Source organism: Sinocyclocheilus rhinocerous, unplaced genomic scaffold, assembly GCF_001515625.1.
Source record: "Sinocyclocheilus rhinocerous isolate Xijiao unplaced genomic scaffold, SAMN03320098_v1.1 scaffold69, whole genome shotgun sequence".
NCBI classification, from domain to species: Eukaryota; Metazoa; Chordata; class Actinopteri; order Cypriniformes; family Cyprinidae; genus Sinocyclocheilus; species Sinocyclocheilus rhinocerous.
Window position 1 is genome coordinate 134,641 of NW_015667272.1, and position 12,257 is coordinate 146,897.

General features: G+C 36.7%; 1 protein-coding gene across 1 annotated transcript; it reads left to right on the forward strand.

Moving 5' to 3' along the window:
- The first annotated feature begins 2,618 nt into the window (after positions 1-2,618).
- Positions 2,619-8,052, forward strand: LOC107733501 (transcriptional activator protein Pur-alpha). The gene is made up of 2 exons (XM_016545145.1): positions 2,619-2,781; positions 6,356-8,052. The coding sequence occupies exon 2, from the start codon at positions 6,430-6,432 to the stop codon at positions 7,291-7,293; it is 864 nt and encodes a 287-aa protein (XP_016400631.1). The 5' UTR covers positions 2,619-2,781; positions 6,356-6,429; the 3' UTR covers positions 7,294-8,052.
- The last annotated feature ends 4,205 nt before the right edge of the window (positions 8,053-12,257 follow it).

The window sequence follows — 12,257 nt, forward strand, 5'->3', positions numbered from 1 at the left end:
ATTAGACTTTAACCGTTTAGAAACGATACATAAAGTAACCTAAATCCTGTACTAAACGAAAGCTGAACCTGTGGATCTGCAAAGGAGCGCAGCTACAACTTCACTAAGGGCGACATCTGCTGTTCTGTGCGCACACAGAGGAAGCCACAACACCTTTCTAACTTGTAAGATGACTGTGGGGAATCATGGGTAATAAATAGCGCAAGTTGTAGTCCCTCAGACGTTTTAATTTATTCAATTTTAAATGAACGAACAGCACACAGTACAAAACAGTAGTCCAGGACTAGTGTCCCTTAATTGGAGTAACTTGGGGTCTTGAACAAGGCACAGTGGTGATAGTTCATAAACTGACCCTTGCTGAGATTTCACTGCTTATTTGTAGGTTGCTGAATGCTTTCCTTAAGAAAAATAAATAAATAAATAAACCAAGCTATAGTGTTTATGGCCTAACTGACAGGACCTAAATAGCCTAAAAATGTGATTTCAGAGATATATGAAATGTAAATATATATTTTACACATTCTATTAGACAAGGAATGTCTTTAAGTGTTGAAGTGGTTCATTGTGCCATATCAAGTTAAATTAGTAATTATAACGTTGTGGTATAGATAGGCATTTAAAAATAAAAGGGTTGGCAATTTTACAGCTCATTTAGCATGTGCAACGTCATGACACTACAAAGAGATTAATGACAATGTTTTTAAATCCAGTGTTGGGCAAGCTACTTGGAAAATGTAGTGAGCTAAGCTAACAGTTACTCGTCATTAAATGAAGCTTCACTACACCAAAGCTACAGCCCTGGGAAATGTAGCAAGCTAAGCTACAGCAACATGACAAAAGTAGTTTACTACATCTAAGCTATTTTTTTAAAATGTCATTTTCATATTGAACCAACATCATACCAAGTCAATGCTCTCTCAGTGATCAATAAAACTGTTTGCTGTCTGCCGGAAACGTCCTATTGATAGTTGGTATTGTGGCTTTATTGTAGGCTATACAGATACATTTATATAAATGGTAACACTTCACAATAAGGTTCATTAATTATCATTAGTTAACTAGTGTAGTTAACATGAACTATGAATGAACAATACTTTTGCAGCATTTATTAATGTTAACTTCAACATTTACTAAAGCATTATTAAAATCAAAAGTTGTGTTTGTTAACATTAGTTAATGCACTGTGAACAAACAAACTACCAATGAACGACTTCACTGTCTACATCTACATTCTAATAAACATATAATTGCTATAAAAATGTACGAAATGTGTATATGTAACATGTATAAAGGAATTTAAAAGAGGAAACACTTGTCCTTAAAGGGTTATCTTGAAAGAAAGTATTTAATTAATAAATATTTTCATTACATTCATTTAAAACTTTTAATAAAATGTAATAATATATAAAATATATAATAAGTAAATAAAAAACGCAAATATAAAAATAATATAAAAATATAATAAATGCCTTTATTGCTATATATAATTATTCAGTCTAATACAAAAACAGCGAAAGATGACGAAAATGTTATTTTTAGTTGATGTGTTAAGAAAATACCTAGGCTATAATATCGCATGTTAAAAGCTCAACATAACAAAAGTTCGACATAAACGCACCCTTTTTGTGGAATGAAATCAATGCCTAAACACTTCTTGATTTTCACGTTAGTGGTTCAGAAATGTGGAGGTGGATTACAAGTTTCTTTATTACTTGTAGTTTACACAGGCACACTACACCAACTCGCTAAAAACAAAACTCAAAACTGATCGATCATTAGAAACGCAGTGGCGGGACAGGACTCGGCGGTTACTGTCCATGGTTCTGAAACAGCGCTGCCCTCGACCTCCCACCGACCAAACTACACTGAACTACAAAGTAAAATATGAGTTTAACGAAATGATTCTTTATACGGTACAACCACTTTAAATTAATCCGAAAATTAAGTCATGACACAGTCCACGTGTACACGTGACACCATTACACGTTTAGGCTACACGTGATCCTATCTCTATAAACCATTTGTTCATATCAGATGATATGAAAATACCCCCCCCCCAAAAAAAAAAATACTGAGTTGACTTAGAAGATTTAAAAACTTCATCAGGTTACATTCATACGTTTTTCAGCAAATTAATTCTAGATAACATAGGTTGACTAGACAAGTGAAGTAGGCATACTTCAGGGTTATTTAAAACAACCCACTTTGATAGAACTCACATGATAAAGTTACATGATAGAACCAATACATTTTTATTTGATTATTTATTGTTTTTATAACCACTGTGACATATAAAGGAAGATAATAAAACACATGTGCATATTACTTTCGCATGCACACTTAGGCTAATTTAACAACCCAGAAAAAAGGTGATCGTGACTCTAGTTTTAGATTCTACGACATTTGCAGCTTCCAGCACGCCAAATACTCGGAATAAATTTCATATGAGATGTATGTGAAGTATTCTGCAATATCAAAACAGCTAAAACAGCACGTCCAGCTGCAATAGCTCGAAAGCAACAGTGCGAGGCGCAAGAGCTGTTTGCGTTTCCCCAGCTGAGCGTGCTGACATCAGACTCCACGTTGAGCTCGTGCGTGCGTCCGTCTCCATGCCACGACTCGCTCTTTCTTTCCATCTTGTGAACTGCGCATCGGTGAAGCAGCACCGCGACAGTGTTTACAGTAGGCCTTCGGGGCTTACAGGTTTTCATCTTTGTTTTTGACAGTTGAACTGCGAAGGGCTTGCACAGGGGCTAACGCTCTGCCTACAGACTGAGCGGGGTAAGATATGCCGAACCACGTCGCTCGTTATGGAGGTCTGCGACTTTGGCAACAGCACTGCACTTTACGATCATATGCCATGGTATTCCGCGGTATACTTGTTTTTTGTCAGTATAACAACCACGGAATTAATGTTCGCAGCCGTGGGCAGATATCACAGACTGCTTGCGCAAACTCGTTAACTGTTTCCAGTGCTGACAGACAGCGAGGCTGTCAGACTCTGTCTGTCTGTTGCGGCAAATCCAGTGTGCCATAGTGTGACTGTGACATACCGTTATGAGTTCAAGCTTACAGAGTTCACCTTAAACCAAAAGCAAGCACACCTTTAAGTGACGATCATGAATTGGAGTCGACGGTCCCTCTTTCCTTCACTCAGTGTCTTTTTTTACGCACTGTCACTTGTGTTAGGCCCATGTCAAGGAGTTTACACGTGCATTAGAAGTTTCAAATGACCAAATGTTAAGCAACAATTAAGAATAACCAGTTAAGACATTCTTCATTCTAGCAAGCAACAGGCCACACAAAGTTAGGGACCACTAATATTTTATGTTTAGCCCGAGGTAATATAATTAGCCTATTATTATTATACCTTTTTTTTTTAATCAGGAAGAAAATCACTTATCTTAGACACTTGCCTGGAATGCAAACATTGTTTAAATGCATTTATTTATTATATATTTAATTTATTATAGCCTATATTAAAATCTCTTCAATTAAAGACATGCACTTGATTTATTAAAAATATATGCTAGAATAGACTAGACTTTAATAAATGTGTATTTATTAAAGCATATGCTTGAATAGACTTGATACGTGTAAGCAATTGAATACATTTGAAAACTTTTTCATAACTATACAGGCCCGATGTTTATGAATGCTGTTTGTATTCGACGTGTGCTCGGTCTTTAGAGAATCATTAAACACTGAACAAATAAATGGTCTGGTAATTTATGTTCATTCCATCTAATCATTGCATTTCTGAATTTCAGTCATTTTCAGTGTTTCTGTTCCAAGGCGTGCATAAACGCTGCGTGTTCCTTCATTGCTTAATCTGAGGACTGAGGAAAATTGCATGCATATGCCTTTTTCCTGTTTATTACCTCTCGCACAAAGATACAAACACACTAAAATGCATGGAAAAATGCATGGAAAACATGTCGAGGCTCTCTCAATTGAACATTTATTATTATAGTAGCCTACCGTTGTAATAATATGGATGCTGAATATATAGGCCTATTTCAAGGCATAAATCAGTGAACATATTTATCTAAATTATACGCATTTAAAAGGAGATAAATTCTATATATCTAATTTTAATCTACGTTACTGCAGACTTTTGAGTTAGGGGATTTTTATATTTGAACTTTTTGTTCTTTCTTTTATAGCTTGCATTGGTATTATAGTTGAAACTTTAAGATTAAAATAACATTAATGGGCAAGATTGTTTATTAATGACGAGGTGTTATTTTTTTTACGTCCACAGCTCATTTATGAAAGTAAAAAGGTACGATTAGATGCATCAGAATATTTCAATGTGCAATCCCGCCTCTGAAAAATGCGTTTTGCTTATCAAATCCGATACGTCTTCCACAATTGTACTAATTGTTAAAGAACACGCTGCTAAATTATTTAAATGTTTTCTAAACTAAATGATTAGAGAGAATCAATTCTTGGATTCGTGAAAAAAATAATAAACGTTTATTTTCCAGGGTTAATGCTTACAATTTCAATTAAATTACATAGCAGTTCAATAAAGTTAAAGAAAATTAATTCTAAACATTACTGCAATTATCCAATGATTTTTGTTTTAATGTTTTTGTAAAATAGCCTACCTGTGGGTTTAAATATGGGCAATATTTCTAAAACTACAGGAAAACACGCAAATAATCTAATAACTAATACAAATCGAAATCAAAGTGAGGCATTTCTACATTTATAAAACAGTTTGCTTTGAAAAGCATGTTTATAAACCAATAAATCATCTTTTAATTTTGTATAACATTGCCAAACATTTTTTAATTAATCATATGGTTTTTGTGCGGATTGACAAAGAAAATAGAAAGAAACAAAAGCATGTAGATTTGATTAACATTATGGCTATGCATTTTACATATTTTAGTAAATTATATTAGCCTATTTTACTCGTTTAATCTAGTATTTTTTAAATAAATATACAAATACCAGAAACCCATTACTCATTTGCCTATGCTTACGAAATAAATATTTTGTATTTTGTAATATATAATATCTGAGAAACGCTACAGCTATATTGAGACGAACTGCGTCAGTGTTCTTATAATATGCACGCCACGTTTAGTTTTAGTACGTCGAGATATATTCTCCTGCTTATATGAAACGGTCATACAACACATATTACTCTTAACCGCTTTGGTAAGAAAGCATCCATCACAACTGTATCAATGTACATTTGAAAACATATATATTAATCCTAAAATTCAACTGTTAGGCCTTCATCATTTTCTTCAAACAGGCCTTGAGTACAATATCACAAAAGCCTTTTCAGACATGCAAACTTCCTTAATTCTTACATGCAGGCGACGCTGAGGCTTGATTTAATTAGAAACCTCCGTTAATTGCTTATTTTTTACAGGGAGATTTTTTTCGATGATAAAGGTTGAACAACTACAAAACAACAAATATTTGGGTATGTAGTTGATTATAATGAATAAGTTGCATCTGGTATAAATGCATACAGCAACGTATGCTAAATAATAGGCTACTGGATGAAAATAACTCGCATAGCCTAGATAAGTGCGTAACATAAACCTACAGAAAATTGAATAATATGTAATAACTCACGCCTCTATACCCAAATAAAATTCAACCACCTTAAAAGCTGAAGGAATCAAATACTGAATTGAGCTATTTATTAGCTCAAAATCATAGCCATTTAATGCAATTTGCATCAGTGCATCAATACGAATGCATCTGCAAAAAATATATTTCCAATAAACTATTTTTATTTTTGCTATGACAAAAAAAGCCGAAGTGAAGGATAAACTAAATGAAAGCCTAACCAAACACAACCGGTCTGCTCCGAAACGTTTATTAAATTTAGCAAAATTTCTTATTAAATATTCGTAGGCTAAATACCAGCGGGATGCGTGAGCGATATCATTAAGATTTATATCAATTTCTATCACTTCGCATATAGAAAACTTTTTTTTTTCTGTTTTCGGCAACATTTAATCTCCCGTACCATTTTAACCACTGTTTAATAATTGTTTTTTTAAGCTTTAAACATGGATATAAGAACTTAAAGGACAACGAAACTTAAGCAAATGGCTTAAGTAACGACTACATATAGCCTAGACTAAAATACGTTGACAGGAGTGAAAAATATTCTATATTAAGATACGCGGTGAAGGCAGCACAATCATTACGCAATCATTTGATATTTTTACTTTCGCTTTGAATTGAATTTATCGTCATCTTCCAGGACAGACATAATGTGCTATTAGAGAGCGCGGCTGCAGTGTTAGACCTTCTATACGAAGAATTTATTCGGATTCTGCACAGGTCTGAACAGCGCTCGTTTTCTCTCCTCACCCAGATCTCGCGAGAGCAGTGGCGTGGCTGCTTGGCAGTAGGCTTGCAGTAAGACAGAGGGAGAAGGCAGGCAGCATCATGGCGGACAGAGACAGTGGAAGTGAGCAGGGAGGAGCAGCCACGGGCCCGGGTGTCGGTTCCATGCACCCAGTGACAGGAGGGGCGGGCTCGGCTTCTGGGCTGCAGCACGAGACGCAGGAGCTCGCCTCGAAGCGGGTTGACATCCAGAACAAACGCTTCTATCTAGACGTAAAGCAGAACGCGAAAGGCCGCTTCTTGAAGATAGCAGAAGTCGGGGCCGGGGGAAACAAGAGCCGCCTCACTCTCTCCATGTCTGTGGCTGTCGAGTTCCGCGACTACCTGGGGGACTTCATCGAGCACTATGCCCAGTTAGGGCCGAGCAATCCGGACATAGCGCAGGACGAGCCGCGGCGGGCGCTGAAGAGCGAGTTTCTGGTGCGGGAGAATCGGAAGTACTACATGGATCTGAAGGAGAACCAGAGGGGCCGCTTTCTGAGGATCCGGCAGACCGTCAACCGGGGGCCCGGCTTGGGATCCACGCAAGGCCAGACCATCGCTCTTCCAGCCCAGGGACTTATCGAGTTTCGCGACGCGCTTGCCAAACTCATCGACGACTACGGAGTGGATGACGAGCCGGCGGAGCTGCCTGAGGGAACCTCGTTAACTGTGGACAACAAGCGCTTTTTCTTTGACGTGGGCTCCAATAAGTACGGGGTGTTCATGAGGGTAAGCGAAGTCAAGCCCACCTATCGCAACTCTATCACAGTGCCCTACAAAGTGTGGTCGAAATTCGGCAGCACTTTCTGTAAATACGCAGACGAAATGAAAAAGATTCAAGAGAAGCAGCGGGAAAAAAGGGCATGCGAGCTTCAGCAGCAGCAACAAGAGGAGATGCACGGAGACGACGGGGAAGAGGATTGATAGTGGAGAGAAACATACAAAAAATAATCCGAATAACCTAAAAATAAATTCTACGTACTTTGCTGTAAAAAAAGAGAGAGAGATACATAAAAGATAAGTAACTGTTTAACTCCAAAGGAGCACTACCCACAAAAAATACAAACCTCCACAGACTGACAGTCCACCCATCGCTGGATGTCATCCACTTACCCACCATTAATACAGTAAGCGGCTGCTAAACCAAGTAATAACATTATATATGAACTGTGTTTCCTACTTGACGACAACAGAACTGAGTGTTTCTTTTCCCCTTATTAACCGAGAACTTTTGTACACGTTCCAAGATATTATAAAAAGTGTTTGCAATGGAGTTATTGCCGAGATTACAAGGAAGCGGTTCCTTTACGTGTGAGCTAATGACTTCAGCACAAATCAGATGTTTTAGTTTTTTTAAAACCAAATTTTCGAATCATCTGAAGAGGTTGTCATGGTAGCCATGCCACTAGATATTCCAAGCATCACCTGAGGGCTAGATAGGAACCCTGATGGGAGGGGAAAATATCAACCTGTTGATTGACAGAGGTACAGGGGTCAGCAGAGCGAGTGGTCGCTGTGTGCAAGCGTCCAGAGGCGGTGGGCGACCTCTTCTCAAACATTCTGAGTAGTATTACCAGTGTATTTTTTTAATTAAAGTTCTTGTCCTGCAGATGATATGCTATGTATTTGTGTCTCGTTGTCATGCACAGTGTATTAAAAAAAAAGGTACTTAAGTAAAAGCAATGACAACAGAAGAGAATGAGCTCTCGAAAACCTTTTTGTAATGAAACCGGACCCCTCGATACAAACATACACAGAAACGTATGAAAACGCTCATGTAGAAAAACATACAAAGTATGATTTTGTGAATCAGATGTATTTCAGTGGAGAAGAAAACAACCCACGTTTTTAGTGGGGGATTTGACAAACAATCTGTTAAAGGGTTTAAAACGAAATATATAGAAATATATATATATATATATTATCAGTCTACCAATGAGAGGATGAGTGGCGCCAAGGAATGCTGTAGCTGCATGTTAACCTGTACACAGCCACATTGAGGTGGATTTCTCAATGTTCGTCCTCAAGGACTCATCTCTGTAATGGTTCCAATGTCCATAACATCAGTAATGTTTGGTCAGGTTGTTGAATTAATACTTGTTTTTCTTTTAAGGAATGAGTTGTCCGAGAAGTACGTGTACATACTAAGATAATATATCAACTCTTTTGACTGTTTGATCAGACATCAATGACAAGTCTTTTGAAACGAAAGTCTTTTTTCCATGGGGGCCCTTGAGGACCTGTGTTGGGAGACCCTGACCCTAATGAAACTTGTTGGGGAGCATACTCTTCAGCATTAAACAACCTGGTGCCTTACAGACTCCGCATGCTTATACACTGGCTGGGGCTTTGGATCTAAGTTTGGGTTCTTGTTCATTTTTCTTTTTTTTCTTTTCCCCTTTCTTTTTCTCGTCTGGTTTTGTTTGGCCCTGGCCCTCCCATATGCTATTGCATAACTCGTGGTCTGTTCGGCCCAAAAGCAAATCTGATCACAAAGAGTGACTCAGAAATCACGTAGGCATTTTTCCTCACCTTGACGAAAATGTATTAGATGCTACATGCCAGACAAAAGGATGTTTAGTGCTTCTAAACAAACTCCTTTGGTATGAGGTAAACTTCCGCACTGAAGCCTCTCTGTAGTTTGGCAGTAGCGTGTCACTGTCACAGACCAAAAGCTTAGTCGAGGGGTGTGGCCAGGATTTTTTCCCCCTTTCCTCTAACTTTTCAGTGTTGCTTCACGTAATCTGTCATTTTGGAAACTTTGCTTCACAACGTTTGATTTTTTTCTTTCTCTTCCCAGTGCTATATTTCATTACTGTGTGCAATATTGAACGTGCCAATGTTGGCAATATATGTATATCAATTAAATATATGATTAATATTTGAAAAGCATGTGGCTGAATTCCACGTTTATTTCTTTAAAAGGTCTTTATCTGCACTTAAAAAAAAAGGTCTGTATCTGGAATAGAAACCAGTTTTAATGAAAGTTTCACCCAGGTGAAGCGAACACATAGCAGTTATCTATCCTGTCTGCACTTTTTGTGAACGTTCACGTCATAAATGTGCCCGTTTCGTCTCTGTTCCTCTTGACGTGGGAGGGTTGGGGGTTACTGGAATGAAACGATGGGGTGTGAAGGCCTTTGGGTAAGGGGCAATGAATATGTATCCTTAATTTCCCTACAAATACATACATGGGATGATTCTAATGATGAAGGTGTGTGATGACCTCTCTTCAGTAGCACATTGCTTTCCCAGCTGGAGAAAAATGTCTGACCAATGTTTGTTTGAAAATTATCTCAACAAGGAATGCCTTGTGCTGTCATTATTTTTTTTCCCTTTATCTCTTAACTTATGTTCCTTCCCTTTGCAAAGAGGTTCACTGAATTACTCATTCGGCGGTTATGCGTCAAATATAATTTATGTACATTTTACAAATTTGAAAAATAAATAAAAAGAAATGTTAATTTACCCACCTCTCAAGAAAAGAATGTTCAATATCAATGTTTCTGTGTTTCTTTTTCTCGTGTGCAGCAGTTCAGGTAGTGGTTGATGTTGTGGCTCTGACTTCAATGATGTTTTCTCCGTGTACACACAGTTGATGTCGTACTTTTGAAGGAACAGAATTATGACCTGAAGCATGCAGACTAACCGATCTGTAATAACACATGTCATAATGTCATTTTGATGCAGTCTCCTTTTCCTGTATGGGTAAGGTTGATTGGTTCCAGTGGTTAACCAATGTAATAATGTGCACTAACAATACCACTACATTTTCTAAGGAATGTGTGATCATATCCAAGTCTTTCATCATCTTATATTTTTCAGAACAAAACTGTTAAGAATATGAGGTAATATACTACAGTATAACTGAAGGGGTCTTAGAATAACAACCATAATAACATTAGTGTTTTTTTTTTTTAATTGATACTGTTTGAGCTGCAGTTCAACGGCCATTCTGTTGAATGTATCATGAAAAATCATATACATTTGTCAATTCAAGAATGAGTCTTATTTTATGTCTTAATTGTGCCTTATACTAAATCTTCATACATGTTCACAAAATATTGCTGCCTTGATTCTCGGGATTTCATTTGAACTGGATCTCTTGCTCTCTTCATGTGTCATATTTTGTAAAAAAAAAAAAATTCTGAAAGTCTGATCTCTGTTTGGTATAACAGATTTCTGATGTTCTTGCTGCAAAACAAACCAATGATTTAGTTTTATTTATGTTTCATTATTATTATTAAATAGCATGTATTGTGCTGCAGCAACGTCTTTTAAAACTTTTGACTTAAAACATGCCCCAGTGTAGTTTGGTTTTGAAATTACATGAAATAGAGCTGCTTATATGGTGATGCTACATAGGTTTAAGGGCATAAAATTCAGTTTTTAATGACAAGATTAAATTATGAACACATTTTCATTGTCCATGTGATGAAATGGAATGTGGGTTAGTTTTACATGTACATTTTCCATAAGTGATTTAAAAAACTTACAATTTTCAATTTTAGAATCATCATTTCTCATTGCATTCCCCTACATTAAGTAAGTTTCAATGTCAAGAACATGTTACAAATATAGAAAACAACTGCTTTTGTTGATAAAAAAAATCTTATGGGAGAATAATCACTAATCATGACCGGTCTGGATGGGCAAATCAAATATACCAAAATACAACTTGCAAATGGCAAAATGCAATTATTGGCCACTTTATATGATCACAGCCCAGCAGTAAATGAAGAAAAAGACATGCTAATTAACTTATTCAAAATTTTAGACATTTTAGCCAAATTTATTTCATATTCTCAGGGCATTGTGACAATGATACATAAAAAGTTTGTCGGCTCACAAAAACTTCACAAGATATAGCCTCAATGCTTGCTTGCCATCTTAACCAGCAGATTTGTTATGGAGAGATTTGTTTTTCATTTAGGTGAAGACAATTAAGCAAACAGATGAAGACTGGATTTAAAAAAAGTGAAGCTTGCAAAAATTAATAATTGTATTACTGTATTAGAACATTTAAAACGATTTTTATGACTTTCTAACCAATAGGTGGTGCTTTTATCAACTGATAATGTACAATCAAGGCATGATGGCTAGTGGTCGACCGATATGTGTTTTTTGACAGCCGATGCCGATATCTTGGAAAGCAGGGTGGCCGGTGGCCATATAAATTTATTTTAATTAATATTCAAGAAATTTGAAACAATTTGAAAATGGATTAAAAATAAATGTGTAAAATAAACATACTTATACTTTAGATGACAAAGTATTTTTCACAAATAAATAAATATTTAATAAAAGTATAATTAAAAAGGAAGTAAACACTGTAACCAACAGGGCACTCAGTATTCTGGGAAGTTTGTGTGCATTGGGAATCATATTTTTTCAAATAAAGCCAAGGTAACACTCATTTTACATACACCACACAGTGAAAATGACATGAATATGACAGCGGGCAAAATTTAAAGCATAATTTAAAATCACGAGTTTAAAGTTTGTCGATCGCGCGTCTCAGTGAAGCTGAACTCTCCTCCTGTCAGCATTCAATTCGCACGGACCGATCGTCACACAGAGAACACGCGGTCATGCAGGATACACATGCACACTTCAGCAAAAGCATGAAGCGCAGCATAATTAGAAATCACGAGTTTACGATCGCACGTCTTCAGTGAAGCTGAACTCTCCTCCTGTCAGCATACAATTTGCACGGACCGACCGTCACACAGAGAACACCGATCATGCAGGATACAAATGCACACTTCACACGATCTCACAGCTGGATTCGACTAAGTTTGCAAGGTTTGTGAAATTAAATGTTCATTATTCATTCAAAGATTTGTTTAAATTATATAAATGCGTATTTGCTGAATGCTGACGGCAAA